General features: G+C 40.3%; 1 protein-coding gene across 1 annotated transcript in view; it reads left to right on the forward strand.

Moving 5' to 3' along the window:
• Positions 1-9,730, forward strand: part of ZNF608 (zinc finger protein 608) — an 81,202-nt gene extending 71,472 nt beyond the window's left edge. The window contains exons 4-9 of the mRNA XM_032096669.1: positions 1,384-1,471; positions 1,984-4,435; positions 6,194-6,611; positions 7,155-7,327; positions 8,254-8,407; positions 9,645-9,730. Of these exons, the coding sequence (XP_031952560.1) occupies positions 1,384-1,471; positions 1,984-4,435; positions 6,194-6,611; positions 7,155-7,327; positions 8,254-8,407; positions 9,645-9,730 (3,371 nt within the window). The remainder of the gene's footprint in view (positions 1-1,383; positions 1,472-1,983; positions 4,436-6,193; positions 6,612-7,154; positions 7,328-8,253; positions 8,408-9,644) is intronic.
• The last annotated feature ends 9,484 nt before the right edge of the window (positions 9,731-19,214 follow it).

Genomic DNA, 19,214 nt, shown 5'->3' on the forward strand with positions numbered 1-19,214 from the left:
TCCCTGGTACCTCTGCTAAGAACATTTAAAATACTTCCCTGCTGCTAAAAGAACCCTGAGGAAATGAGCAGCTGGTTGTGTGTTAACTTCACCTCACTTCAGCAGAGAGCGATGATTTTAGTGCAAAATTAGAAATTGCGCTGGTAAGACAAAGAGAAAAGATGGGCTGGAAACATTCTGGCACAATGCCATCTTCGTATCTGTTACAGACGCTGCAGATAGAATAAGGGAAGTGCAGAGGAAAAGCAAGGCAGTCAGCTGCAAGTTGGTGTCTTCACGCCTCTCATATATTTGGAACATTTTGTATTGTGCCTTCCTTTGTTAGATGACATGTATTTTTTATTTCAGTGTGTTTTCTAATGAGAAGAGATGTCTGGTTCAATAATACTACCTTGTGTTTATCTACGGCAGTTAATGAATTAAAGGGGTCATTATGCTGGCTAGTCCATAAATATGATGGCAAATTATGTGAAGAAGCATTTGAGGGCAACCTGAAAACATTTGAATGGCACCCCCTGCATTTATTTTCCTGTTACTTACAATAACCTTACCATTTACAAATTTTACAGGGATAATTCAAATAAAACAAAATTAGAATTCTGCTTTAGGCAGGCAAATTTGCATTTAATAAAAGTCATAAGTGGAAAAGCAATTAAATTACAGTAGGTTTTTTAAAGGATCCCTCTTCCTATATAAATATATATTGCAATTACTCTTAACCTTCACTGCTGTATGGTTGAAGTTTCATGTCTAGTCCCTCACTTCCCTCTCAGAAGCAAAGGCAAGGCAAATAATACATTTTTCCAGATACATCTACTGAACAAAACTTGCAGTGCATACATGTGTGTGTTTGTATGTTTGGATATGAGTAATTTCAAGTAAATAGAAGCATCATTATCATATTGTTCAAAGCAAAGCAGATTATTCTTCTCAGTCACCTTCTGATTTAAACACTGTAACTGGTGCTTAGTTTATGCTGGCTGGCTGCCAAGTGAAAGCAATTATGTGCAATAACAGCAAAATTAAGAGGTGAGTGTTGCTGTTTTACAGCAGGACATGGCAAAACCCATTTCCTTCTGTCATCTGTATCTTGATTACACACACACAGTCACACAGGCAAGCTGTCTTACACACACATGCATGCACACATTCTTGTTCTTTGTCGTTTGCTGTCTTTCCTGTGGGTTTTAACTTGAGGTCACTGAAACCAGAAAAGAGGAAGAATACAGACCAGAGTGTTTGAAAGCAAATGAGAATAAACATCTTACTTTGTGGGGGAAGGACAGGAAAAAAAAAAAAAAAAGAAGAAAATAAAAGAGCAAAACAAAAAGTCTATCCCAGTTATTGTTCTAACTGTGATAATTGTTTTTTGGTCACTGACAGGTGTCCTAGTGGTAAACGTTACATGGAGGAACAAGACTTACGTGGGAACACTGTTGGACTGCACAAAGCATGACTGGGCCCCTCCTAGGTAGGCAAACATTCTGAGTCTGTTTTTTCTCTGCTGTATTTTAACCCCTAATCTCAGGCAAGAGACGGTACAGAGATTAATAAAACACAGCTGGTTATAATTGAAAACATGCACCAGCGAAACGAATAGTTCTCTGTTCCAGGGTGAAATGTGGGGTGGAAGTTCTTTTTTATTTTACTTTTGTGTTTTTGAGAGGGGAGGGGAAATACATGGGATTCAGTCAGAGAGCAGTTAATTTCAAAATACATTTCTTAAGTTTCTTAACAAATTTTTTAATTTGTTAAGATTTTAATTTAATTTCTTAACAAAATTTTTTGCTCCATTGTTCTAATTAGCCGTCCTTGCCATTTTTGTCCTTTTTTCATGTCTTTGCCTTTGACACTGTAATATTCTCATTTGTCAGAAGAACATCTTTCCTTTAACATGTGACGGTCCTCTTATGAGACGTGGTGGTGGTGGTTTTTTTTTTTTTAGTTCACGGCTCCTGCTGATGAAATCTATTGTTTGCACAGGTTTTGTGAATCGCCAACGAGCGACCTGGAAATGCGTGGAGGACGGGGCAGGGGGAAGCGGGCAAGGTCCGCTGCAGCTGCGGCTGTACCTGGGAATGATGCGAGTTTTGCAGAGTCCAGAGGACTTCAGAATAAAAATCGAGGTGGTGCCAATGGGAAGGGGAGGAGGGGCAGCCTTAACGCAAGTGGGCGCAGAACACCCCCAAACTGCGCCATGGATGAAGTCAAAGCCAGCCCCTCGTCCACAAACAAGAGGAAATCTAAGCCTCCTATGGAGCTAGATTTGAACTCCAGTTCAGAGGACAATAAGTCTGGAAAACGCATTCGTACTAACTCTAGAAGCACTCCTACCACCCCACAGGGGAAACCTGAGGCTACTTTTTTGGACCAAGGCTGCTCTTCCCCAGTGTTGATTGACTGTCCTCACCCCAACTGCAACAAGAAGTACAAGCACATTAATGGATTGCGTTACCATCAGGCTCATGCACACTTAGACCCAGAAAACAAACTGGAGTTTGAGCCTGACAGTGAAGACAAAATTTCAGACTGCGAGGAAGCACTGAGTAATGTGGCACTTGAATGCAGTGAGCAAAGCACAAATTTGCCAGGCTTTGATCCGCTAAAAGCACCGACATCTCCTTCCTCCATTGCTACCCCAGGGACCCCCAAGGGAAAAAGGGAACTGACCAGCAATGGCCCTGGTTCAGTTATCAGTTCCAAAACTGGCAAGAATTCTGGCAAAAAGAAGGGTCTGAACAGTGAATTGAACAGCCTTCCGGTAATTTCTAACATGGCAGCCACACTGGATAATTGCTCAGTAGCAGATGGCAATTTGCAAACCGAAATGCCGAAATTGGAGGCTGAAGGGTTAATTGACAAGAAGAGTTCGGGTGATAAAGGGAAGAAATCGAACAATTGCAAAGTGGATAAAAACCTTTCCAAACTGAAAACAGCCAGGCCCATTGCCCCAGCGCCAGCACCAACTCCTCCCCAGTTAATAGCTATACCTACTACAGCCTTTACAACCACCACTACAGGGACAATACCAGGACTGCCCTCTCTAACAACTACTATTGTTCAGGCTACACCAAAGAGCCCTCCACTGAAACCTATTCAACCAAAGCCCACAATTATGGGAGAGCCAAGCACTGTAAACCCAGCTCTCACATCACTCAAAGACAAGAAGAAAAAGGAGAAGCGAAAGCTGAAGGACAAAGAAAGCAAAGAGACGGGCAGCCCCAAGATGGATTCTAAGCTGGGGAAGCTGGAGGATTCAAAAGGGTCTGGAAAAGACTTATCTGGACATTTTTTAAAGGACCATCTCAACAAGAATGAAGTGCTAGCTAATGGACTGTCAGAGTCTCAAGAGAGCAGGATGGCAAGTATTAAGGCTGAAGCTGATAAAGTTTACACATTCACAGACAATGCGCCCAGCCCTTCCATAGGGAGTGCCTCCAGGATGGAATGCAGCACTTTGGTGAATGGACAATCTGCCATGGCCCCACTGCACGTGTTGACACAGAATGGTGCAGACAGCACGGCCGCTAAAACCAACAGCCCTGCTTACTCAGATATTTCTGATGCAGCTGATGATGGTGGCTCTGACAGCAGGTCAGAGGGCATGAGGTCAAAGGCCAGCTCTCCATCAGATATTATTTCTAATAAAGATGGTGTTGTAAAAGGACATTCTTCAACCACAGCACAATCAGCTCAAGCAAAAGAGTCTCATTCTCCCTATTACCATGGCTACGATCCTTATTATTCCCCAAGTTACTTGCACTCTGGACAGGTCAGTGCCCCAGCAGCTGGGAACAACAGTACCCCACAGGGGCTGAAGATTAAAAAAGAGGCTGAGGAAGAGGCTGAAAAGAAAGAGAAGGCAGAATCGTCAGATGCCAAGAAAAGCGAAAGCACTTCCTCTAATTTGCAGCCACAACACCAGTCAGTAATAACTCAAAGACACCCTGCACTTGCTCAGTCACTTTATTATGGACAGTATGCCTATGGGCTCTATATGGACCAAAAGTCCTTAATGGCCTCCAACCCTGCTTACAGGCAGCAGTATGAAAAATATTATGAGGACCAGAGACTAGCAGAACAGAAAATAGCACAAAGTGGGAGGGACTGTGAAAGGAAGAATGACCCCCCCTTGAAGGAGATTGGGAAGGATGACAACAAGCAAAAAAATATTCCATCTGCTACTATTTCAAAGGCCCCTTCAACTCCAGAGTCCAGCAAAAATAACACTAAAATAGGGTCTTCAGTTCCTAACAAAGGTGAGGAGACAAGCAAATCACAGATCCTTTCCAATCACCAGCAGCAGCTTCAGTCTGACACTTTCAAAGCCAAACAAATGGAAAACCACCAGCTTATAAAGGAGGCTGTGGAGATGAAATCTGTTATGGACTCCATGAAGCAAACAGGAGTAGATCCAACCACAAGATTTAAACAGGTAAGATCACAGGAAATGGAACAAGAGTGTCTTGGTTTATCTTTTAAGTCATGTGAGATTTTCTCCCTGATTCTGCTATGTTCTTCTGCCTCTGCAGCCAAACAAACTCCACCATCCTTTTTTCATGCTGGATGGTATTGTAGTCTGTGAATAAACCTTCCAGATGAGCTGTTTGAAAAGAACAAAAAAATAAATTAAAAAGTCTAGTGAGGTGGTGACAGAACCCAGGCTTAAGACCTGAATAGACTATTTTAAATTATATGCATGAATAAAATAGAATTAGATTTCTCTTTTAGATGTAAATTCTAAGCATTTTGCTTAGTTCAGAAATGAGAAATTTCAAGCAAAATAAGCAGCTTTCATTGTAAGAGGACTTAAAGTAGATTTGAAACATGGTTTGAAGTGTTTCTTTTTCTTGTTAAATGACAGTTGGCATTTACTAAAGATGGGTGAGCTGGTTCTTTGAAGAGTTGGCTTAAAGCACAGCTCTTTATCTTAACCCAAGGTGACCTTTCTGAAGCAGTTAAGTTCCCCTTCTCTCCTCAACCAACCTCAAGCCCCTACAGACCTACACAATGGATGAAATCCTCTCTCCATTGAAGTCAGCTATAGTTTTGCCATTGACTTCAGTGTAACCAGAATTTTATCCAGTGGCTTCATGCTGACCTTCGTAGATGTCACATTGCCTTCATTTGAGGCAATGCCACTGTCTCCGTGCTCTGAACTGGAGCCTCAATGCTCGGTGCTTTCATGTTCTGGTCTATGGTACATCCCAGACTTCACCCTTACGGGCTGTCTTTCAAGGTACAGTGGGGTCAGGGGAGTGGGAGTAGCAAGCTCTAAAGGAAGTGGGATGGTACAGCCCTAAGCAGGAGAAGATTTCTGCTGATTCAAGTGAGTATTTGAACCAGACTGTCCAAGTGTTTAGTTGTGTGCTTATATTTCTGTGGCGTGTGCCATAACTGTCTGTCAGTTGGAGAAAATGTTTACAATTAGCTCTTCTGTATACTGTATTAGAAAAATAAGTCTTTCTGTTACTTCTCCATACCAATTTGCTGTGGTGCTGTAAAGAACTCACATACCTAATTCTATCACGTTTATAAACTGGTCTGTGTAATATATTATGTAAAAAAGTATTTACAGTGCCCAGTACATGTTCATTAAACCATGTGATCCTGATCCAGTAAATACTTCCCCATCTGTAACTTTACGAACTTGTCAGCTGAAAAAGTCTGCTTTAATGTCTGACTTCCACTGATTCCTGCATGTTTGTAATGTCAGAGGCAGTATTAGGATCTTTCCAGCTAGATCAGCTTTTCATGTGCATTGTTCCAGGTATTCTAAGTGCTCTGGCATATCATTAGCCAGCTCTAATTTTGTGGTTCACAGATACTTTTTCCTCTCTAGTGGGAAAAATCTCTCTGTGGGCTTTAATTAAAATGTTTTATGAATAACATGGTCTCAGAACTTTATTACATTGCATATGTATTTCATTATTAAACTAGTTAAAGGCATGAAGGAGGATATAAGATGAAGCAATTGAATTAAATTTTGATAATAGACTCTTGCTCCTTCATGGGAATATTGGTTTGACTTTGAGCTCGAGGCACTCTGTAGCAAGCAATCCTCTCCTCTATGTAATAGGGATATGGTATTAAAGCAGCTATTAAAAATACATTAACTGAAATATGGGAAATATCAATAACAAACTTAGTTCTATGTCCAAGTTCAGAACAATCTTTTTCTCCTCTGTATTAGGATCCAGATTCACGAACATGGCATCATTATGTCTATCAGCCCAAATACCTTGATCAGCAAAAATCAGAAGAACTTGATCGCGAGAAAAAGTTAAAAGAAGACAGCCCTAGAAAAACACCTAACAAGGAAAGTTCCCTGCCTAACCTTCCTGTCTCATTAGCAAGCATTAAAGAGGAGCCTAAAGAGGTCAAGCGTTCTGATTCTCAATCAGTGGATGAGAGCAAGATAAAAAACGATGATCAAAAGACTCCTGTAAATTGGAAGGACTCTCGGGGTGCTAGAGTAGCAGTTTCCTCACCAATGAGTCAGCATCAGTCATACATCCAGTACTTGCATGCTTATCCGTATCCGCAGATGTACGATCCCAACCATCCAGCCTATCGCGCAGTCTCTCCTGTCCTAATGCACAGCTATCCTGGTATGTATTCTGAAATTCGTCTTGCGCTCTAGTTAAGATTTGCATCCTCACGTTCGCAAAATCTGCATTTTAATATTTCTGTTAGTAGCTAGGGTAAATTAGAAATTTCATGGGTGACGTTGTGTTGCTTGTGCTTCCACTAGGGAAAGTTCTGTAGATGAAACTGATTTAATACAAGACGTTCCTTTTATGAACTCTCAAGTTTCTCAACATTTGACAGTCTGCTGTTGCTGTTAGACTGACAGGTAGTTTATTGCCTATAAAAATATTCTAAGCACTTACTGTCAGAACCATTATAGTTACTATTCCTTTTACTAAAGAGGACCCATAAATGTCTGAAATGGCTATCAACTCAACCCTCTTTATAACCTCCATTCATCAGGGTAAATTAGGTAATATGAAATTGAAGAGCAGCGGTGCCATTTGGTAGTCATGTGATCTACTTTTGATGTTATTCTCAGTTCTGACATTGTCTCCTCCTACCCTGATAAAATAAAAATGTAAAAACAGTAACTTGATGTGGTATTTATTGTTTACCTGCAGGGGCCTATCTCTCTCCAGGATTTCATTATCCAGTTTATGGGAAGATGTCAGGGAGAGAAGAGGCAGAGAAGGTCAATACCAGCCCAAGCATCAATGCAAAATCAACCACTGAGTCCAAAGCACTGGATTTGCTCCAGCAGCATGCCAACCAGTATCGCAGCAAGTCACCTGTTGTAAGGCTTCGTCCATTCTTACTGAAGAGTTTTACGTACAGGGAGGGGTAGAGCAGGAACGTAATCATAGGAAGCACACAATCTGGCATCAAGCTGTGAATGCATGATTCTTCTTTATAGTACTGCTTACAGTAAAAGCAATTTATAGTCAGGATGCTTCTGTGGCATGAACGGGTAGTGACACACACATCTAACACAGTTCTGTGCTGAGTTTTCCTATCTTGAATGGACTCATACAGAAATACAGATTCAGAGAGACCTCCTGGTGCACAGATTTTTGCAGTTAAACAGGAAACTCCTGCCTGGAAACAGATAATGAAATGAAAAGTTGGGCTATGGGATTTGATAATATCCCCTCCTTGTATTTGCCAAGAATTCACATTTTCCAAGTAGCTGATTACCAGCCCCATTTCTGAAGATTTACAAACAAGATTTACAAAGTTGGAACAAATACTGTTATTTCACTTTCAGATAAGTTGGTGCTGGTTTTAATTGTGAACAAATCACTGACTCTCATTCTATTTTTAAAAAGGTTTTTCTACTATTCAGTCAAACTTGATCCCCAGAACGTTTTAGAAGATTGAGGATTTATTAACATCCCTTTTCAGCAGCTCACCTAGGTTGCTCAGGCATTGGCAAGCCAGCCGAGCTTCAGGGAGCCCAAAACTAGAAATCACTGTGGTGTCTTCAAGATGCAGTGTGTTGCCCCAAAATCTCTGTGCATTGGGAAATCTTCCATTAGCCAGAAAGACTAGCATTAGACTAGAATCAAGTGCAAATACTCCAGTAGAGATACTTCTTCAGAAAAAAATTAGCTTAATCATTTGGATTCAAAAGGTTTTTGACAGGTACTAGCACATGGTTTTGTTGTGATTTCATCCCTTCTAAAATTCTCACATCAGTTTTATTTCAATTTCTATTACTAGCCTGTGGAAAAATCACCAGCTGAGCGTGAACGGGAAGCAGAAAGGGAGCGAGACCGCCATTCTCCTTTCAGCCAGCGGCATCTCCACACACACCACCATACACATGTTGGAATGGGCTACCCCCTTATACCTGGACAGTATGACCCATTTCAAGGTGAGCAGAAAATTTTCAGTGGATGGGATTGGTTTGCCTCATGGAATTGTTGTCTTGACATTGGAAATCATGCCTACATGAAGCATTTTGAATGGAGATCCTGTTGTTAAATCAGAAGTGCTTTACACTTAGGAAGGGTTAAAAATTCATGGCATGTGCTAGCAATAAATTAATAGCTTCATGCCTGAGAAATACCAAGTTTTGTTTCCAAAACTGGGTGTCAGAACATTATTAAAGATGTACGAGTTAGGCTGTCATCCACATGAATGTTTTGATTCCTCCCACAAACTGACATTAACTGGCTGAAACACAGTAAAAAATCCAAACCAAACAACCTCCTTTTTGTATAATTAGGGTTGTGTAAGCAATGGAGGAAGTGTAGCAAAGACAAAAGCTTTTTATACTGAACATATTTTATGTACAAGGCATTGCAGTCACAAGGGTTTGTGCTTGTTATAATTTGACTGTTTGAAAGAGGAGTCTTTGTATTTTGGCAAATGCCATGCACAAAGTTCAGTCAGGGAAAAAGCAGCACAGTGAGATACGATTTATTCTCCCTAGGTTTTATACCAGTCTTTGAATGTTTTTTCTCTAACCGTGGACTCTAGTTGAATTAAAAGGAGGTTTCCTCCCATGCAGCAAAGTATGTGCTACCACAATTGGTGGCTAAATGACATTTCTTCTTTACATTCACTTGGTGCCTCAGTACTTATTTTTCCTGTGTAAAAATCTTGACATTTCTCAGTGTGATTCAATGATTCCATATGCCTTTTGGGATGCATTATGCTTGTTCAGTAGCAAAACTGTAAAAATGGTAAGTTATTATGAATGTATTGTATCCTGAGCAGCTGGCATGTCGTTTCTGTAATTCACTGTGACTTTTGATTCTTGTTGTTTCCTGGTACCTATTATTTCTACTGAGCTTCCTATTCATGAACTCATACAAACCACTTAGCATCATGCAGTGCAGTATTTGGAAAGAAGTAAGTCAAAATGCTGTAATTTCTTCTAGAATATCTATCAAAGACAATTCAGTTTATTACAGAAAGGTATATTGATCATACTGGGCAGGCTGTCTTAACAATGTTCCCTGCAATATTTGCCATTTATGTAGTGTTAACCCCTGCCACACTTTCTGGCTGTTTGCTTTAGAGATCCTTCCTACCATTTCTCTGAGCACAAAAATCCATTAAAACCAGACGTACACCAGCATTCCTTTGTTTTTTCTTTCCCTCAGGATTGACCTCTGCTGCCCTTGTTGCCACTCAGCAGGTGGCTGCACAGGCATCTGCATCTGGTATGTTTCCTGCACAAAGAAGGTAAATAGACAATAAATTATATATCGTAACATAGACAGGAGAAAGCAAATCATAGAGTTTTTAGCCTGATAGTGTGCATTTCCTTGTACAACACAGTTTTTAAGGTTGAGGAAAAGCTTGGTACTTTGGGTTAATTGCAGTTTTGTTCTCCTTAGAATGACATTTTGTCCTTCCTTAGTTGTGTTCTTTAACTGTAACACAGGTCATTAAGAAAGAACAAGTAGTCTGTCTTCTGACATTTTCCATAGAGTGTGTTTTAAGGATTGGTATTAAGAGAAAACAAGAGATTATGAAATACTATATAAGATCCAAATTTTTAATGAAATTATTTTAAAATTAATGTTCAGTTGACTATATGAATGACCAGAATAACTTAGTATTTTATCTATTCTGCAAGTTGGCCTGGTTTGCTGATCTTGCTTTCAGGGAGGTTTGTTTGGGAGCCTGTTAGAAATGGCTTCATATTTAAGTTACACACCCATTTCACACATTTGCCTCTCAGTTATTTACTAGGTTGTCAAGAGGAAAACTTCTGTATCATGATAATCCCATATCCAGTGAAAATCCCAAAGCATCTTTTAACATTAGGGTTTTGTTCATAGCTGCCATATTAAACCTCAGAGTTTAATGTATTAAATAGAACTGTGAAGGTCCCTGTTACAGGTGTCTGTCTGCAAGCTGATGCTGAAACAAGCAACCATTAGCTGGAATTATTTGAGTAAGAAAGGTTTGTAGCCCTGAAAGAGCTGATGGATGATAGGGTATCAGAACAGAGGATAAATCCTGGCACAGGTTACTTCTTAGGATGTGGTTCCTGGTAGGGGAGGGATGAGGACACAGCTTGGTGTCTTTTCTTCTTGGGTTTGAGAATACTTGTACAGATTTCATTTCATGATGCATTCAAAGTGCAGGACAAAAAGTGTGAGGAAAGGATGCTGCTTACTAAAACCTTTTTCCTTCTCTTTTCAGAGAATGATGAATTTGGGGATGAACATTGTCATGTGACTGGATCACATGAGGAAGCGCTTTATTACAGACATCAGTTCCATGGTGTTAATTTGAAATGCCTTAATGGCAGGCAAAAACCAGTCATTTCATTTTTGTAAATTGCAGATTTTATCACAGAGTAACAAATGTTGCTGTAATTAGACTTCTGTTTTTATATATATATATATATGCGTATATATATATATACATATATATATAAAAATATATATATATTCTTTACTTTTTTTGTATCAGTACCAAGGCTCGCACACAGGGTCTGCTGCTAAGTTGCGAACCACACACTAAATGGAGATATGTATTTGTCATGTTTAGAAGGCGTTAACTGCAAAAGGCTGTTTGTTTCTTTTCTCTTCTTCTTCCCTTTCTTTTTCTTCTCTCTTTTTTCCTTTCCAATTGTAAATAAATAATGTTATGTATCAGTGTGCCTGAACCTTGCATACCCTTCTGGTATTTCCCACAAGCTCTCAGAGAGGCTAACTGTGATGACACTTTGGTACAATGTAGATGTCTATTTGGTGGTTCCTATTAAGATGCATCAGTGTAAAATGTTACTGTATTCACTGTTTCATTGTAATTGTGTATTGTGAAAAATATACCTTTGGAAGGCATGGGGATTCTAGTACCACAAAAACTGTGTTGTATATAATGTATAGATTTTAAATGGAGATAATGAGCATCTGTGAATAATGAAATGTCTTTTTTGATAATCTTGAATGGCAGATAACCTAATAGCCTGCATACGAGAAGACATCTGTGATTGTTCTATTACTTGAATAGTCCTGCAGTCTTTTTTTTAATGTTTACAATTACCCAGATTTAGAGGAGAGACTTTAATGCCATTACCTGTTTACTTGTTTTATGCTGTAACCTAGTTTATTTTATGTAAAACCTATATCAAATGCTTTCATTTTTTTACTTGCCTTAAATAATTTGGCAATCAGAATAATGAAAAAAAAAATTGATTTTTTAAAAAATTTTATTTTATTTTTCTTTTTTGATTTCTGGGTGTCTATGAGCCACTTTGAAAGATGTGTCATAGCTGTAGATAGCAGAGGCTGCAGCAATGGCACAGCTCCTAGTCGTGCTCCTGCTGGGCCTGTGCCATTGTCCTCTCCCAGCGGGCAATGCAGGGTCCAAGCCAGATGGCAGATGGACCTCTTTCAGTTGACCCGAATAGGCTCAAAAAAGGCCCATGGTAACACTTTGGATGGTATTAGTGGAACTGAAGTCTCTAATACCTGTTTTAGAGCAGCTCTGTATGCTACAAATTATAGGCAATTTTTTTCCTATTATATCTGTATTGCCCTTCCCCCCAAAAATGAGTAGATGCCTAAAAACAGAGGACCTGTCAATTAAAAAAAAAATAAAATTCCTTTGCTGTGTTTAACCAGCATTACCACAAAATAAATGTTTTATGTGGCTATACCACCTGTTTTGTTACAATGCAGTTAACACAGTACACAGTAACATGAAATCACTAATCATGATGTGAAAAAAAATGAGATTTACTGGACAGGTTTTTGAGGCTTTAACTTTTTTCCTTTTTTGCATATCCCAGTTACATTGATTGTCAAAACGGCTTTTTAAAGTTTTACTGGTTTTTTTTGTTTTGTGTTTGTTGGGGTTTTTTTGACAGGGTGAATTACTGCAAGTTAAAGGTTGTTCTTGAAGTTGGTTCCGTTTCTTCTACCTTGTGAATACTTAATACAGAAGGATGAATTAAAGATTCCCAACAGACAAGCACACTTGGACTTTTATATTACTATGATGAATCTGCCATTAATATTGCTATAATTGTTTTATTTTTATAGGCATAAAATCAGTTCCCTTAGTGAATAGTTATAAGGTTTATTGATTTTTACTACACATCATTCATCTGTGGCTTACTATTATTGTCTTGTTCTGAACACATTCAGAAGTCTCACAGTGGTGACATACTACAAGTTAGCCTCAAAAATGGGAAGGAAGGGTTGTTTTCTTTGAAAAAGGGGATATTGTGAATGCAGGGCTCTTGAAATAATAAATGCCTTATTACTTCTATAGTAAAGGCTCAGATGGCTTTTGTGTTGAAATGTACCATTGACTTTTGTTTTTTTCCACCTAAACCATTAATGCTACCACAGCAAAACAGATCTTATAAATTCACACTATTGGTGATTTTGAATTAGTGTGGTTTGAGTGTCAAAAGTAACTGGAATGAATTACTCTGATTGATACAGAGTAAGCAACGGTTAATATTACAATAATGTTATAGCTTTATTGTATCTTTGAAGTCTGTAAGAGTGGCTAACATCTATTGCCGTTTATTGTCTTCTTCCACTTAAGATTATTTTGTCTTTCATCTAGCTTCATAGCTTTCTTTTTGGTTTAACACTCTCCATACTGACCTCCGTAAAGGCTGTGATACAGTGTCACACTCTCTGGTTCAGCATGGTCTGAAGCCAAAGGGTATCCCCCCATGTCTGAGCACTGATGTGCAGCTGCCAAGGTCATCTCACCATTTGTATGAGCATCCAAAGGCAGAGCAAACTGAAGCAGTAATACAAGGACGGCAATTTATACACCAGGGAACTAAGAGCTGCAGAGTCTGGTCACTGAAAAGGGGTAGCAGAAGCATTACAATGCAGATACATTTGCACTCTGTTTACCACAGGATGGAATTACACTTTTTGCTACCTCTAGCTGACCTCTACCACCCTGTCCTTCCAGCAGCAGCTAACAGTGACCTTGCTTCTGTCTTTCACCCAGATGCTGCTGGATGTCTTGCAAAGGTGAAGTAGGGCTTATGCAGTACACTCATTTGAGTTTCTAGTCTGTCCATGTAAATGCAGCTAGAGAAATGAAAGGTTTGTCAGTGCAAGCCCATCACCCAGACTCAAAAACCCAGCCAGGGAGCTACTGCCTTGGATACTTGCAGTGGCAAAAAAATGGATGTGAACAGCAAAGGGGTGTGGGGTGCTTTTTGAGCTACCATGTAGCTCTAGGGGCTGAAACAGGACTGGGATCTAACCAACTGAGCTGGCTGGCTACCAGGGCTAACCTAGAGCTGGTGAAAATGGGGGCTAGAAGAAACAAAACTTCAGTTCTGTAATTTTGGATTGCCTGGTGGCCTTGAGGAACACCTGAGAAGTCACAGAGCTAATTCTGTGCCATGCATCCCCTCCTTTCTTCTGATAGATGCACTGGTTGCGTTTAACCACTTGGTCACTTGTCACACTTGTCACTCTGCTGTCAGAACAAGGACCTCCAAAGGACATGAATTTAGAGCATCCCTGAATCCATTCTAAAATGCACACGAGGGATTGTTGACAGCAAAAAAAATTGGCATAAACAAAGGACACTACAGTGCCTTTCTACAACTCTCCACCCTGGCTCTTCTCAGGGAACCAGTGAGAGTCAGGCAGGGAGTCTAATTCATATTTCCTTCTGGCATCAGAGTCTTGCCACTATCACAACTGACAAAGCTACTGTCCTCATGTTTCTTTCTGAGAACCTCACTCCAGTGTTTGCTTGCCACACACTCTCTCCTCTTTTCTCCTCTCCCCTCCCCTCTCTGTGTCACTTGCTAGCTTAATGAGCCCTCCCTCTTACATCCGATATCATCAAAACTCTATTTTCACATCTAAAAGCTTTCTGCATACATTTGTGAGCTTGACCCTTGATTAGTTCTCTCTCTTTTTATCACAATTTGTCCATTGACCTGTGCCTTTTTTTCTATCTTAGACTGTGTTAATGTATCCTGCCTCTCTTTAGCCTACAGTGTTTGGGACACAGAACATGTCTCACTTCAAATTCATATAGCATAGCTCATATTTATAGCCACCTCTTAATAATAGCTACAGCACCTCGTAGATGATAGCACAAGATGCCATGAGTAGCTAGGAGAGACCTCTGTTAACAAGGAGCTTAAGGTAAATGACAAAAAAATCACAGTTTTCAAAGGTATTTTGAAACCATCCAATGACTCAAAATTGTGAATGATACGAAGCCCACATAGGAAGTCTGAGCCTTTATCTCCCTGCATCAGAGAGAACTGGAGACATACAGTCATTACTTAATGTGCCAGCTTTGTTCTGCTTTAGAAAGAGAGCGCTGATTTCAGCTTTAGCACTTAGCTCTCTGTACTAAACACCCTATAGCATTGCTGTGAACTACAGCTCTCTCTCGGGAATTTTTTTTTTCCTAGGTCAGTATTTCCTACATTCTCATGGCTTCAGCCTTTTTTGCAAGGTTGGCTGTTTTTTCTTTCTTTTTTCTTTATTTTCTTTTTTCTTATCTTTGGAGGGTGTGAGTCTTACTGTTACCAAGAAATGCAAAAGAGTTTTCATTCAGGAGAGGAGACATCAGCTGAAGTTGTGCATGTTCCAGTGGTGGGGTGATAGACACCAGTAAAATTCTTACACTGGCTGTTAGTAATTTTTGTGCAACATATGCTAAATAGGGCTTTGAACCTCAGTAGCAACTCTGAAATTTCTCATCTGGACTGATAAACTACCAAACTGAAGGACTGAGCAAAGGTAATTATTACTTGCAGCCTAGAAATATTTGTCATGAAGAAAACTTAATCTCCACAATAATATGATAGAGAAATGTTCTGGGGACTATGAAAGCAGATTTTACTATAAACATATGAACTCCTGCAGAGCCAGCTGATACTGTAGTTCAGTCCCAGTAGCCTCACAGATGTTTTAGCAGCATTCTGTGGTCATTTTGAATGGCATAATGATGTATGTTAATTAATTACATGATATCTATCATTTGAGTTTGCTGATGGTAGGATGGTGCTTGCTTACTGCTTTGAACACAATGCTACAGGATTTCCTCATGAAACAGTGCAGCAATGCCTTATAAAAAGTAGAATTAGATCAGTAGGCAAAGGCCCTCTGAAAGCCTGCTTAAACCCTCAATACGGGGGACTAATTTCAAGCCATCCATCTTCACAAGTAAATTACTTCTGCTCTTTTAATTGTTTCCACGGCCCTGAGGGTATTACCAAGCCTTGCTGGCCCCGCCCAGCCACCCACGGAGCTTGCTCTCCCCACCCCTTCTCGGTGACCCAGGACTCCTAGTTCAGTCCAAGCTGTTCGTCCCTGGCTCAGGGACACGGATGCCTTGGGCTAGTGCTGTACCCTGGTTGTCTTTCCCTTGGCTGGGGGCAGTGGGGTGGGACCTGCCAGCCTCCAGAAGGCCCCAGCCCTGGCTACACCTTCAGAGCGAACAAGAATGTGCAGTTTCTGCTCTTAAGGGATTTGTGTTTACGCTGTTTCTTACAGAACATTATGCAGGGAAAGGGCTTCAGTAAGACCCCTGCTAATATTTTCTTAAATAGACAAATGTAAGGTTAAAGAGGAATTTTGTCTTTATATGTTTCAAATCAAACATTGGAAATGAGGTGTGGAATAAAAAGCCCCAGACTGAAGAACCCCCTACATAGTTAACAACCGCCATGAAAAAAACAGACCTTTTTTCCCTTAGTTTTTAACCCTTCTTTCCTCAATAGTATAGACTTGTGTTTGAGAGTCCAAGTGACACTAGAAATAGGGTACAGGAGCATTTTTTTCCTCTCTCCTTCCAGTGAGAGTGACTGAAAGGGACAATTAGCTGTAAAAGGAGCTGGCTCTTAATACATGTACTCAAACTAGACACCTTCTGTATACAGAACGTGTTTCTTATTAACGAATTCCCTATTCAGCAGCGGTCAGCTCTGCTGGCTGCTTCAGCAAGCTAACTGGCTCCTTCCTTTGGGTCTCTCTCTTCCCCAGAAGAGAGTGGGAGGCACCACATCAAGGGCTACATGGACTGCAAAAACAGCTGAAATTTCTGCTCTTCCTTTGCTTATAAAAGCCAGAGCAAGGCTTTTTATAATTTCCTTTTGTCCATACCTTTCTCCACTCTGTCACTAAGTCAGTTTAAGTATTTGCAGTGATGAGCCTCATCAAGCCACTGATTTTCAAGTAGAGCCCCAGACAGAAAAGGTCATTAAAATGTCAATGACAACATGTTCCATGCCGTGCATTGGAACATAACAATTTAATACCAAGCTTTGCCACAAGTATCTGCAGTCAGTCATGATCTTCCTGCTTGAAAAGAAGCTGATTTCCTTGAATAGAGAAATTGCCAAATCCTCAGACTCTAAATGACTTGTGGCTTTCCTGAAACCACTTTCCCTTTGATCTGTCAGGAGTCTGTCCCCATGTTTGGATTTATTTTCCCAAAGAAAGCGTAGAGAAACTGCTACAGAAAGAAAATACTAAAAATAGCAAGACAGAGTCCAGTTCTTTGTGCTAGAACACCTCTCATTGGGCTTAGGCAGGCTCTTCTGCAACTCAGATAAGGATTTGGTCCCTTGAGGCAGAGCAAGTAATTGCTATTTGGTATAGCTCCTTCCTTCTTGCTTGAGTACAGGCACATGTACTCTCTCAGATGCTCATGTACTCACTCTCCCCTTTGTTACAGGGTCACACATAAATGCTATATGCATGATTTGATACCAGTTTCCTTAGAGGTTTCTTTTGTAGCCCAGTGGCAATAAAATAGCAATGACTGCTCAGCTTTGGAGTTTCATATCTGCCCTTCACACGAGATCACAAGCTTTTAAAACCTGTCCCACTTGTAAAAGGGTTGGTGAGCATACACTAAAATTCATTTCTCTTAAGGAGAGATGTACATCAGTGTGTTGGCCTAACAAATCATTCAAGATGCACACAGAAAGGGGAGGGAACAATTAAAGCTGGCCCTGATACATAGGCAGGACAGGAGGCACTGACATAAAAGTGACCGGGCAGAAAACTTCTGAGTCTGCTCTAAGGACTTCGGTGCTCTGCTCTGTAATGAAATACAGGACTTTGGAGATTTGTGGGTCCAGCAAGGTCACCCAAGCAGCACAAGGAGTAGTGGTGTCACATAAGTCACTGAGCAGGCGCAGGTGAGTGCCCAGACACTGACACTAAAAACTGCAGTGAGTCCCCATAAAGAAAGCTCTGGCACTGGACAGGCAGACCCTTCACTGTGGAGTTAAGATGGGGCAAATGTCCTTGGGGCAGATCTGACTCTTCTGAAGCTGTTTAGTGCTTGCTACAGACTCACATGCCACTGCCTTATGAACTGCCCTCTCAGAGTGCTCTGCTTTCCTCAGTGGCACAGGCCTGCAGCATCAAGGGACAGGGTGTTTACAGTCCAGAGAGAGGTGAGAGTTACCTTAATACATCTGAGCAACTTATAGAGGATAAGACAGGATAAAGCATGGGTCAGTCTTAAAGTTCAAGCATGGCCTGACAAAACGTTTTCTTTAGAGAGCACTACACCTGTCACATTACTGAAATGCAACTCCCCTCCCAGAGGACATATTTCTCCTGCTTCTGGCTGCTATACAGCAAAAATACACCTTCTCTGTCTGTCCTCTGAAGGCAGGAGTAAATTGTAGAGAAAGACAACTATTGCAGGGTACAAAATTATCAGTTAAGGGACTGTATGTGGCAAACCAGAAGTGTATGTCTCCAGTTACACTTCCTCTCATGGCAGTAAGTTGAAACCTTCGGTACTGTTCTCTTTCATTGTTTGTTATCATTATCAATTCTTACATTCTTTGGGCCCCATTAAATGGCCGTATTAGATTACTTTTCACCGGTGTAAAGGGCCCATATCTCTTCATTAATAGGCTGATGTGTGTTTGAGAAGCCATTTTGACTATTTTTCGCTGTAAGAAGGATATTCTATCATGGGATGTTATCGTTTTGTACTTGCTTTTGTTTTGGCTGCTCTGTTTTTAAACATTAGCACTTCAGTGTTCAGCTTAGATGAGCTCAGCTGAATCTTCAGGTTGCAGTATTTCATGTGTTCCTAAAGTCAAAATCAGTACTATACTTTCATATTAAGTGCCCCATATATTTAGTAATGTGTTATAGACTTGTGGGTTTGTTCCTTGTTGTGGTTTTGCTTGTTTGTTTGTTTGTTTTAAGCCTTGTTCAATTGAAAGTGAAAAATAAGCTTGCAGTAATTCAATTTTGATAGTTTGGGGTTTTTTTCCACATTTTTTTAAAAGGACAAAATTAATTCACAAGTCATTCAGATTCTTGTCAGGATCTGGTAGCTGGTAGGGAAAACAAATTTCAAAACAAGTCATTGATTTAATGAAGACAACATTTATCAATAATATGATTACCCCTCTGGCTCATGCTAAGACTCATTTGACTAGTATATAATGATCACTAGGATGAAAATCTACTCAATTTTGACTCTGTAAGGCAAACATAGGAAAGTTTTCAGGAGGTTTTATCAGGGTGGCTAAGAGCAGTTAGGGATGCAGACCAGACCGACACCTCCCTTTCACAACCCTGCACCCCTTTTAGATTATGCTTTGCCCCTGAGTTGCTACTTGAATTTGTTATCCATTAGTCCCTAGTGATAACATCAAGGTCGGATGCTGTACTCGAATCAACATCTGAATCACCCCTATCTTCTGACACCATCAAAAGCAAATT

This window comes from Corvus moneduloides, chromosome Z, assembly GCF_009650955.1.
Source record: "Corvus moneduloides isolate bCorMon1 chromosome Z, bCorMon1.pri, whole genome shotgun sequence".
In the NCBI taxonomy this organism is placed as follows: Eukaryota; Metazoa; Chordata; class Aves; order Passeriformes; family Corvidae; genus Corvus; species Corvus moneduloides.